The 12,142-nt window shown below is 58.1% G+C and overlaps 1 protein-coding gene across 6 annotated transcripts in view; it reads right to left on the bottom strand.

The window, feature by feature from the left end:
• Window positions 1-8,223, bottom strand: part of Stx3 (syntaxin 3) — a 40,471-nt gene extending 32,248 nt beyond the window's left edge. For all 6 annotated transcript variants that reach the window (XM_023707229.1, XM_023707233.1, XM_023707231.1 and 3 more), the window contains exon 1: window positions 8,131-8,223. In XM_023707229.1, the coding sequence (XP_023562997.1) occupies window positions 8,131-8,160 (30 nt within the window). In that variant the 5' untranslated portion in view covers window positions 8,161-8,223. The remainder of the gene's footprint in view (window positions 1-8,130) is intronic.
• Between the last annotated feature and the right edge of the window lie 3,919 nt (window positions 8,224-12,142).

The following is a 12,142-nucleotide window of genomic DNA, read 5'->3' as shown; positions in this document are numbered from 1 at the left end:
CAGTGGAGCGTTAGGGCTCTCGCCTGCTGTGCAAGGCTCCGGGTTGTCTCCAGCACAGTGAGAGGGTAAGATGTCCTACCGTTAAGAAAGAGAGGGAGAAAAGGCAGGAAGGACAAAAGCAGGTAAGTAAGATGCCTCCTGTCTTGGCTAGTGTCTGATGTCCCTCCAGAGCCTCAGGCAGTGCTAGGCGGGGCTTCTCAGAAGTGGCTGGGGCTAGGGTGTGTGAGGCTGGGATCAGGGACGTGGTGCTAGGATTAAGGGTGCGGGTGCCAAGCGTGGGCAGCCTGGACAAAATGAAAGGTCCAGAAAGCGGGCTGCTGTTGCTTGCTCGTGGGGCCCACTGCCGTCCCCCAGCCCTGCTGTTATAAACAGACGCTCCTGTGCACACCACCACCGCGCCTGGGCACCAGCCAACTAGGGGCTGAAGCCTCAACACTGGGAGCTAAGTAAACCTCTCCTTCCTTAATTCTGGCCATCAGGCACTGGTATTTTATCCCAGCAAGAGAGAAAAGCCAGGCGCCCTAGGGCGTGCGCCCTGCATACACTGTAGGGAGGAAAAGAGGCTTGGCTGCCCCCTTCCGCCCTTGCTGCTTCTGCCGTCTTCGCCACCCTGAACGGCTGCCCTCTGCCATGTGCCACCCTGCCTTGGAGCCAGCAGGGCACGCGCTGAAACCTCCTCTGTGAGCTACGTAGAGCTTTCCTCCTCTAACTCTTGAGGGGCTTTGCGGGATAGCTCAGTTGTTTAAACCGCCACTTGGGTAAACAATTGGACCACAATTCGATTCCCAGCTCCAGCAGCTGCACCAGACCTGCCCTTAAGGCAGCCTGAAGTAGCCAAAAAAAAAAAAAAAAAGCCTTTTAACTCTTGGTGCTGGGTATTTTGTCTCAGCAATGAGAGAAAAGTAAGAGACAGTTTCTCAGAAGAACTGGAAGCAGAGAGGAGCTCCTCACTCCTGTCTAAGTAAGTTTGTGGGAGCAGTTTATGTTTAAATCAGTAACTTGAGTTTCTGTAAAGCTCTTACAAATAACAGTAGAGGGGAAAAGGAGGAAGAATGAACAAGAGAAAACACTACAGATGAAGCGTGCCTGGCACTCCCAAGGCGAGAGCGTCCAGGGCTCCCGGAAGACCCTTCTGAGGGAAACGAGCACAGCTGGGAGGGACGCCTGGCCCCCGATGCCCGCACAGGAGAGGAGAGGCCTGGGGACATCTCCTCCTGCCCCCAGTCCTTCTCCCCACGCACACTCCTCTCTGGGGACCTAGACTGTGCCCTCCCCGTCTGGTCCAGAGACCATGGCGTCACGTTGTCCCCAGCTGCCCCTGGAGAAGCAGTCTGAGGATTCCCACAGGCATGTCCCACGCACAGGACCCAACACCCCACGCATGCGGCCCCGCACCCAAGTTCCCCATCGTCTTCTTTGACTTAAAGAGCAGAGAGTCTGATGGTGTGTGGCACTGGCTCTCTGTTCCCCATGTAAAGCATCAGGCAGCCTTCTCCAAAGCAGGCTCGCCAGGGGCGCTGAGCTGCTCTACCTGTGACGCGGGCCCCAGAGACCACTTCCCCTTTGGGCCGGACCGCATCTTCCGCAACACCCTTGTCAGATGAACCAAGAGGAAATCGGCAGACAGCGATAGCCTGAGGGAGCCGCTGCTGCTCCTCTGGAGATACTGCCCAGCCCAGCTGGCGGCTGAGGGCAAGCATTAGCCCTGTGTGAGGAGGAGAAGCCGGAGGAGCGAGTAGCAAGCGCTTATCAGATTAGGCCAGAGCCAGGCGACCAACTGGACAAGAGCAGAGGAGACAGCACATTCCGCGCGACAGTGACCGTCGGTGACACGCATGGGTCACTGTGCCATGGGCCTCCCTCTCATGTTTTCAGATCTGTCATTTCACCCTCATATCAGCCCTATTACAGACAAACATGATCCTCCCCATTGACTCAGGAGGCAGCCACTTTGCTCTGTTCATTCCCCAGCGAATCAGCTATCAACTGGCATGGTGGGGACCCAGGCAGGTCTGGGGGCCCCGAGCCCAGGCCCCCTGAGGACATGTCATTCCTGCGCCGCCCGGGGTACACACACCTCTCTGTGCTAGGGACACTGCACCATGCACAAATCCAACACGTGTGTGAAGGAGAAAGCTGCCAGCGCCGGGGGTCCTAAGGTCCGCGTGTGGAGACAGGCTCATCTGCCCCGTGCTAGACACCCGGCTCCACCTCGGGTTGCTTCACCATCTTGAAAAGCTTACTTAACTCTCTGTGCCTCAGTTTCCTCATTTGTAATGTGACCAGAATAATCTGCTCATCCAGGTGCTGAAAGAATTCCACGCGCTTGCACATGCGGGGTGCTCCAGCCGCAGTGGACACCCGGCGAGACACCGCACCACCCAAGCAGAGCAGCGGGGCTTGAAGGGAGCTTCTGCGGGGTGGGGGTGGGAGTAACTGACACGGGTCATGCGCCCGTCCCAGCTCCCCACAGTGAGCATAATCCCTAGGTATGATGTGTGCCACGGATTAATAAGAAAGGTGCGGTTCTAGGGCCATTTTTGAGGTTTCTGAGGAAAAGCAGAGTTGATGTAGTCACAGAATTCACTTATTTTAAATCTGTCGTTTTTCTTCTATATGTACTTTAATCCTGCCTCAGCTGCCTTCTCACAAATTGTGATATTCCCTGCTGTCACTATTATTCACTTTTGCTTTTCCTGTAATTTGCTTCATGTCAAGAGTTACTAAAAAGGGTAGGTTTAAATTTCCAGTGTGGGTAAGCGTGGGTGGACTCTGGGTGGACTGTCCATTTCTGAATTGTGTCACAGCTGTGATCCCAACATCGAGTTTGAGGCCAGCCTGGGCTACAAAATGAGCTCAAGACCAGCCTGAACTACAGAAGAGACCCTGTCTCAAAAAGACCAAAATTTATTTATTTATTTATTTATTTGTATCGCCACTAGGAGTGTGGCCAATATGACTCACATTCAGTGGTATCTGACACTGTCTTTGTGTCTTAACTCAGGGTCAGATGTAACTCAGGCAAACTGGAGCCACGACACCACTGCTCACCCAGTGGGGATAGGACAATGCGCAGAACCACATGCGCAGCAGAGAGGGTACCTGGAATCGCTCATATGCACAGCAGAGAGAGAGGCTGCCTGGGCTCGCTCAGACCAGGAAAGCCTGGAGCAGGTGGAACCTGGGTCAGCAGAGGTGACTCCTAGGGACTCTGAGCCTGAGAGGATTTGCCCAGAGGAAGGCTCCAGCGAGGCCACCGCCAGAGGCCCACGCCAATTTCCTGCCCTCGCCCCCATTCCTGGAGTCCGGCAAGGTCATTCACACAATCCTTTCTGGCTTGCTCCTCAGGCCCGTCCTGCTCTGCACCCATTCCTCCATTCCTTCCCTGGCAGGCCGCCTCCCTCCTCCACTCCACTCCCAAGCTCTCAGCTCTCCAGGATGCAGGGAGGAGGGGGCAGTGTCTCACTCCTCCTCCCACCCTGCCTCTCAGCCTGTCCCAAGGCACACCCTTGGTCCCTCCAGAATACCTGGCCCATGCTCTTGACCAGCGCCACCCACTAGCATTCAGCAGACACGCTTTCTCTGCTTACCACTCTCCTTAATCCCATCCTAATCTGGTGCCCAGCGGTTTTACAGGGGAGAAAGGAATGCAGACAAGAGCCAGGTATCCAGACTGCCAGGACAGCACTCAGCAGCCTGCCCACCCGGCCCAACTGTCGCTGTCGCAGGCAGCACAGACCCCAGGAGCTGCACTTCCAAACCACCAAGCAGATGCGAGGGCAGCTGGGCCTGCCCAGGCCAGAGGAGGCCCAGAGCACTATGGCTGAAGGCATCATGGCCTGCGTGGGCCCTCGGACAGAAAGGGCTTCGGAGGCCAGCAAGTGAACTCGAGATGAAGCCTGGCACTTAGTGGGTAGCGGTGTGCACAGTAGTGCTTCCACAAGATGTTAATAATGGGCGACACTCAATAAGGATTAGACAAGAACCCTCTCTGTCAACTTTTCTATAAATCTAAAAGTAATCCAAAATTTAGAGATTAAAAAAAATCCTGATGCCATAGCAAGCTGCCTTAACCAAACGCTGAACATACGCAGCCTACACTCTACTAATCGCTTTACCGAGGCTGAAGTTCAGTCTCCGCTGCTGAGGCCAGAGAGCGTTGCTATGGAAACTGCCAGATGCCAGCGAGCAGGCCGAGCCAGCAGGGGAGATGGCAAGGAGGCAGCGGGAGGCTGCAGGGCCACGAAGGACCCAGCATCCCAGGGACATGCGTGGGCAGGATGAAGAAGGACCCCGTCCAGCCACCGCATGGGCAGGGCAGGAAACCTACCCGAGGGGCCAAGTGGGCATTTCGGGGCAGAAATGAGTAGCTAGGTTTTTGGAGGGCTCCACCTCTCCCTCACCGTCCTCCGACCAGAAGCAACTCTTGGTGGCATCCTGGGCTATGGGCTTACAGGCAGGGATCTTAGAACACACCCTTCTCTGGGCGATGGACCAGTGACTTTTGGCTTAAGTGTTGGACTGATGGATTCTCTGAGTAAATGCTCTATGCCCAGCAGGTGAAGCTGCCCCGACCCTCAAGGAGGGGGCAAGGAAAGCCAGCCACAGGAATAAGGAGAGCGAGAGGGCCGAGCTACTCAGGGGCGCCAGGGGGCCATCTCTACCTGCACTGCCTCAAAGGGCAGGAGGGGGTGGAGGATCAAAAGGCAGGGCAAAAAGAACGGTGGGAAAGAGCAGTTTGGCCCAGAGCCTGCCACCGCCAATCTGGCCGCTTGGCCCCACCTGTGCAGGGAGAGTACCATGCAGGGATGGAGGTGGCGGAGCCAGGTCCTATCTGGCGGGACCGGCTCAGTTACTGGTCACTGCGCTTGATACGTGATGGGTATTACAACCACAGGGGTTTGGTTCTGTTGGTACTGGGGACCCAACTCAGGGCCGTGGGCTGGCCAGGCAGGCGCTGACATGGCTGCATCTCCGGCTAGAATTACAGGTCTTGAACACAGTCGGACACAGAAGACAAATGGTCCAGCTCACAAAAACATTTGCAGGTAGTTTCAAACATACTGTGTGGTAATAAAGAAAACGACCGTGCTGACTCAATAGAGAAGTACCTAAGGCAAGCAGTACACCCAACCCACAAGCTGAAGGACTGCAGAAAAGGCATCGTGCCCCAGCATTCCCGGAAAGCAGGAGCCTGGGGAGATGGGTAAGGATTTTAACAAAAAGTGAGGGAGGGAGCACAGGAAAGGAGAGACCTGTGAAGGCGTCTGCACCTCCCCCTCCCTCACAGGAATAAAAATAAAATTAATCCCCTTCTCTCAGCAGAGCCTTTTCTCCTGGCCAGCGGATGGGGCTGTAATCCCTCCTCAATCCCCACCACTCCCGCCTCAGCCCTGCTCTTGTCTGCCACAGCAAAGCAGCTACGTGGGACCCAAGTGCAGGGAGGAGGAGAGGAAGGAGCCCTGGCTAAGGAGAAGCCTTACTTCAGGGTGGAACCTTTAAATAAGAACCTTGAGTCCGGGTTAGGACCCAAAGCACCTGACAGGGTGAACACGATGGACTGCGCTGAGCTGGAAGGGGCGGTAGGACTCCCCTCGGGATAGGGCCTCCGCATCGCTGTGCTGAGGACCTCTGACCCCACGACAGCCTTCAGAGCCCTGGCAGCTGTCAGTGTGTCCCTACTCGTGCTGGTTCTAGAGGATCCAAACCACCCGAGTCTCTTCCAGTCCTCCATAGATCAGTTCCCAAGATGTCCGAAGTCTCCGACCCTGATCCATGCACCACTGGCTTCTCCACTGTCATCACCTATCACTGAGCTTTTGCTGTGCTTATTGTTCTCTTTTCATAAAATGTACCTATTATCCCCATGCAGCCAGCCATTTAATCTTTCTACAACTGGGGGTCAAACTCAGGACCTTGTACTTGCCAGACAGATGCCGGTGCTGCTGAGCTATACTCCTGCTCTCTCTCTGACTCTGAAGTCCAGGACTTTATATACTAACCCCGCCAGCATCGGCAGGGCACCAAGAGGTCAGAGCACACTGACCTCCGGCCTCAAGTACCAGCGCACGCACATGCCTCTATGGGCATCACTTCCTCAGCAGTGGAAGGGTGGCTGAGAAAATGCAGGAGCCTCTCCACCTAGGTGCAGGGTGAGGTCCCAACTTCTGGTAACGCACCCTGTGCTCCTCCTGTGGCCGCTTGTCACCTGCCTGGTTCTTCCTGTGTCCTACCAGACCCTGAATTCCCAGGGAACAGGTGCAAGTCCCAGACCTCAAGACCTACTGCAGAGCCTGGACCCACGCAGCACTCAGGGCTAGCCTGAGAGTGAAGGGGGCAGGAGGAAGTGCACCACGTGGAAGCTGGGCTGGACAGAGGCCGGGCGGCCTGTGCCTTCCTCGCATCCTCTCCTAGCCACGGAGAAGCCGGGGGACCCCAGCCGGGGGACCCCAGGACAGGCAGTCAACTGAGGGAACCCGGACCTCAGCAAGTATGCGCCACAGCATGTGCAGCCGCTGAGCTCCACGCACCCTAGTGAAGCACTTGGAGAAGCCAACGTCCTTAGGGCTCACGCAGGCCTGCTGTCTCTCCCCTCCCTCAACCAGAGGCTAAAATTCCCACCAGCTCACCGCCAGGCAAGTGCTTGCCTGCCTCCTACGCGGACAGCTCACCACCGTCCTGGCCAACCCCCTCCCCCAGCTCTGACCACTGACTACCCCCCACCACTACCACCACCACCCCACACACACACCTCCTCCTTCTACCTACAGCCACTGCCACATGCACCTCGTCCTCCCGTGTCTGGCGACACTCATCGCATCGCCTCCCTCCCCCTGGCTTTACATGGTTGTTCAACATGAAGTTAGTTTCACGCAGGTTAATAAATGCTGCGCTCTGATAAGAGGAATTGCTACGGAAGATGGCATTTCTTGTTGCTGAGACGGTCACTTCCTTTCCAGAAACCATTAATAACACCAGAAAGGGCTTCTAATATCAACCAAGGCCCTCATTGCAGAAAGGACACCCGGAGACGCGTGCAGTCCGGTCGCCTGCCTGCCGGGGGCGTCTCCCTGCTCCTCACTGTGCAAGGCCTGTGATGGGGACAGTGCTGCGCGTGACAGTGCAGGCCCCGCCGGTAAGAGAAGGAAGCAGTCCTGAGCTGTTTTCCAGGGAGGACCCTGAGGCACCGGGATGCAGGGACAGCTGGGGCCCCATGGTGACCAGCATCCACCCTCGGCCCCCAAGCCCAGGTGAGCCTCTCTGCGACGTCGCCAACGACCTGGAAGGGCCAGGTCCTCCTTGGAAATCCATTTCCGCAGACAGGCGGGGCCGGCCGCAGGTCTGCCCCGTGCTGGTTCCTGATTGCCGGGGGCCGACACAGCAGTCCTGGGAGCCTCCCCGTTTCCTTCCCGCTGCCCCCGGCCCCTCCCAAGGCAAACGTCAGCGGTGAGGCCAGGCTGGGGTGCGCCCCGGGGTGCTGGGCCTTGCCCCGCGATCGGGCATCGCCATACGGGAGCCAGCTCCTGTTTCTCAGCTATAAAACAGAGGCCATAAATTCTGCCCTTTCGGTAACGCGCCGCCCTGGGGCTCTGATGACGAAGCCCCAGCACCCCACGCAGGCGCACCCCACAGAGAGCAGCCTCCCCGCCCCCACAGCCCACCTAGAGCACAGAGGGGGCACCAAGGGCTCCCCCAGGCCAGGGAGGAGAAAGGAAGCGGCGGCGCCTCTTCCCAGAGCACCTGGCGGCCACATTCACAGACCCTTTCCTAAGTCCCGGGACCGCGCCGGGCTCTCCGCGCTGCCTCGCAGTGTTCACGGCGCGCAACCAGAACTCCGGCTTGGAGCGCCAGCGACGGCCGTGGGCAGCGGCCCCGGAGCCCCCCGGCCCGCGGACACGGCGCTGCGGCGTCGCCGGGGCCCGGCTCACCTCCGCCCGCCCGGGAACGCGCTCCGTGTGGACTCCGCGAGTCCGTGGGCGCCGACTCGGCTTCCCCGCGCCCCGGTGTCCCTCGGCCCGCCGGGTCCGAGTCCAGGTCGGAGGAGCCGCGGCCCGGGCCGGGGGTGGGAGCCGCGGGGACCGCAGCAGGGAGCGGGGCGGGGGGCACGGCGCGAGCGCGCGGCGCACTCACCGCCTTCAGCTGCTCCAGCCGGTCCTTCATGCTGGCGCGGGCGGAGCGCGGCCCCGGAGCGCGGCCGCCGCAGCAGGAGTCCCAGGCCCGGCGCCGACGCCGCGCCCCAAATCCGCTCGGCCCGCCCCACACCTGCGCCCGGCCTGCGCCGCCTTAAAGGGCCCGCGCCCTCCGCCCCGCCCCCGGTCCGCGAGCACCCTGGGGGCGCCGAGACTCTGAGCCTGCCCTGGCCGTGCGCTCCGGGAGCCCGAGGCAGGAAAGTCTCGGGTTCGAGCCCAGCCCCGGCACCGTGGCCACTCAGCGCAAAGGCCCGGGTTCCAAACCCCGAGAGGAAAACTCAGGCGATGACGTAGCAGCCGTGGGGCGGTGATGCGGGCCGGCCTCGAATCCACTCCCCGCCCGCGCCGGGCTCCAACTCTCGTCAGGGGCGGGGGGCTCAGAGGAAGCCGGAGGGCGCGGTCGGGAGGGACTCGAGGCCACGGCGCCCGGGGTCCAGGCCCTCCTATGCCGCCGCCGCCGCCGCCGCCGCCGCCGCCGCCGCCGCCACCACCACCTCTCGCCCTTCTCCGTGTGTCTTGTGACAGCGATAGACCCAGCGGATCTGTCCCCTGCCCGCAGAACTTCGCCTTCTTCGCGGTGGCCTCTCCTGAAGCCGACGCGCGTCGCTGGGTGGCGAGGGCTCTGCGGCCTCTGGTGGCCTGGGAGGGAAGCGCGAGCGGATCCGTGACGCGGGGGCACGCTTTCTCCCTGCGCCAGAACTGAGTCAGAGACCGCATAAGCGACTCCTTACCGGTGAACAGCACCAGCAGTAAGGAATCCTTCTCGTGCCAAACCAAGAAGTGGCCTCTCACACATCCAGTGGCCCCAGGATAACTTAATTTCTCTCCAAATGATAAAACCATGGCCATTGTGCAGATACAAGGAGAACCCACACCACAGATTTTATCTCTGAGCTAATTAACAATAAGGAAAGCAGTAAGGATTTAAGCTTGTCCAGGGAAGAACAGGGCAGATAGTCAGGTAGGCAGCTGAAATGGTGAGATGAATAGGTCATCGGTGCAAAGCTGATGTTGGAAGCCGAGCAAGGTGGTGCACGCCTGTCATCCCAGTGCTCAGGGGGCTGAAGCAGGAGGATCGCCGCAAGTTCCGGCTGCACAGTGAGCTCCAGGCCAGCCTGGACTACACATCCAGACCCTGTCTCAAAACAAATGCACACCCCGGCACGCCGTGCCGGCCCTGCTGGTGGGGCGCGCTGAGATGGCGATTGAGACTGAGCATAGGGGGAAGCACCTGTAATCCCAGCACTTGGGAGGCTGAAAACAGGAGACTCACCTCGGGTCCAATCTAGGTAGTGAGACCCTGTAGACCCTGTCCTAAATACAGAAAATAATAATAATAAAAATACACAAACAAAATATCAGTTGCACTTACGCCAGACAAAATGCATTGGCATCTTTATAGACAAGAACCGTTTGCAATGGGCTGGCCAGATAGCTCAGCAAACTACAGCGCCTGCTTAGGCAGAGCGCAGTCGGCCGGCCTGCGGGGTGCTATCCCCCACATGCCGTGCTGCCCAGTAGCCCCCCACCCACGTGCTGAGAGTGCGCATCCTGGCTGGTACCTAGGGGTGGCACCTGGGGGGGGCTGAGTGCAAGGAGATAAGGGGTGCAGCCTTGAAGGGGAAGGTCTCGGTCTCTCTGCCCCTGCTCTTGGGAGCCTGGAGGACACCCAGAATGCTCACCTGCCTTCCAAGGTCCTCTCCCTCACCTCCGCAGTAGTATCCATTGCCACATAACGCTTCGCTTTGAAGAGCAGACGTTTGCCTCCCCAGTCTGTGTGACCAAGGCAGACCAGCTTTAACTTCGCCTGGTGTCTCTACAAGCCGGGGTCATGGTGTGCACAGGGCTGTGGCCCGCCCTGAGTTCGCTTCCTTGGCTACTGGACTGCAGGGCTCCGTCCTGCCCTGCAGGGTGCTCGGCCGCAGCAGCCCCTCAGGTCCTTCCCATGCTGAGCGTGTTACAGGGTGACAGCTGGTGTCTACCAAGGCCAGAAGATGAGTGGGACAGAGGCAAAGAAAGAAGAGAGTGACGAGTGTTTGCCAGTGCCTTTGCAGTCTGACCTCAGCCGCGAAGTCACATCCTTTGGCTGTAATCCACAGTTAGAACCGAATGAGAAGGTTCAGGCACACCCCAGGCAAGGGGATGACACCAGGCCATGATAGACCCAGCCCGCACCCGCCCCCCGCAAGCACAGTTCACATCCCCACTAATGTCAGAGGATGCTATCCGCTTCCCCGCAGCTCTCTTCTCTCCTCACATGGCCTAGACCGTGTGAACCTGGCATCAAGCTAGATGCTTCGAAGAAAAGCACTGTATCTTCCAAGGGTGAGTTAAGTAGCTTCTCTGAGACCCTCAACTTCTCTGCCAGACTCCACCCATCACATAAACAGTCTGCCACTGTCTGCCCATGCCTCTGTCACCTCGGGGGAGGCAGCAGCTTGCGCTATGGACCCACATCTGAGAAGAGGACAAAACATCCCAGGCGCTCGGTAAAGACAGTTAATGTATTAAGCAAGTGTTCCTGCCAGACCAATGTGGCTCTCATGCCTTCCCTGTTACTGAGACGCGGCAGCAGCTTCTGCGACCAAGAGAAGGCCCAACTGCCCTCCGAATGGCATTCAAGGTCATGCCCCACCTGGCCCCACCCTCGGTGCCATCGCTTGACACACCAGCTGCACCCCTCTCGCCCTGTCTGGGGTCCACCTCCCTCCACCTGCCGTGTCCTTCTGCCAGATCACGTCTGGCAAATTTCTACTCCTCCTTCTGGGTGGAGGCTTCCTGCCACTCACCCGGGGTCCAGCCTCAGGCTCTGTGAATCACCCGCCACTGCCCGGGGCTCTTTCCCGCATCCCCTGTGCACCTTCCCCCTGGCTGCTTACTGCCTACTACCCAGGAACTGCTTAGGAGCAACACGAGGGTGTCATTTGTCTCCATGGCTACCCAGAAGTAGATCTGCTACAGAGATTTAGAGACTAAATCCAAGAATCATTGAATAGTTGGCCTCTCTCTCTTTCTCTCTCTCTCTCTCTCTCTCTCTCTCTCTCTCTCTCTCTCTCTCTCACACACACACACACACACACTCCTTTGTGGTTGAAGAAAGAAGATCCTTCCTGGATCCTGGATCCTAAAACTCAATGCAGCAGCAGCTCCACAGCTTGCGGGATGAACTGCGTCACTGAACTAAGCGCTGCATTTAAAATATCGCGCTTTCACAGCAACCTTCAGCTGTCTCCTATCTGTGCCTGTGGTTTTCAAGGCCAATTACTCACACCTATTAGCTTTATTTTCATACAAACCTCTCCACCCCAGGAGCTGGCAGGCAGCAGGGTGACCGCAAGGGAGCCCAGGGCAGTGGGGGGGGGAGGTGGATTATGGCTCGCAGCTCCCAGCCTTTCCGAAGGGAAGCCACGTGGATCTAGCTGGAGGTTTGAATAACCATGCTGAAGTTTTCACGGCGCTGTTACAGTTTTCCCTCTTCTTGAAACCCCCCAATAACTTGGGGAGGAAGTTACAATAGACATTGTCCCAGTTCTGTTATGAGCTAAACTAAGTGCAGAGAAATGAGGTGATTGTTCCAAGCTGTCTAGGGTATTGACAATACCTGCTAGAGCAGTGGAGCCAGCTGCGCTGGGCCAATAGTTTCTACCATTACTCACCCTGTAGCGTTGAGGTTTTTCCTCGCCTTATGCCTCAGTTTCCCTATCTGCAAACAGAGATAGCAGTGAGCACATCTCTGAAGATGAATGAGTCCACATCCGAAGTCATTCACCTCCTTGTCATCTTCGCTCCTTGCAAACATGCCGCCTAAGGCCGCAGAGCCGCAGCACCCTCCGCAATCGAGTGCCAAGTGCCAAAAGCCCCCCACCACCCCACCACCGCTGCTTCCTTGGCGACGGCCTTCTCAGTATGCGAAGGCAGCATCAGTCACTGACTGAAGCACTTCTTAAAAGAGG

The sequence above is a fragment of the Octodon degus genome, unplaced genomic scaffold (genome assembly GCF_000260255.1).
Source record: "Octodon degus isolate 3935 unplaced genomic scaffold, OctDeg1.0 scaffold00283, whole genome shotgun sequence".
NCBI lineage: Eukaryota > Metazoa > Chordata > Mammalia > Rodentia > Octodontidae > Octodon > Octodon degus.
This window is presented reverse-complemented; position numbering and strand designations above follow the sequence as displayed.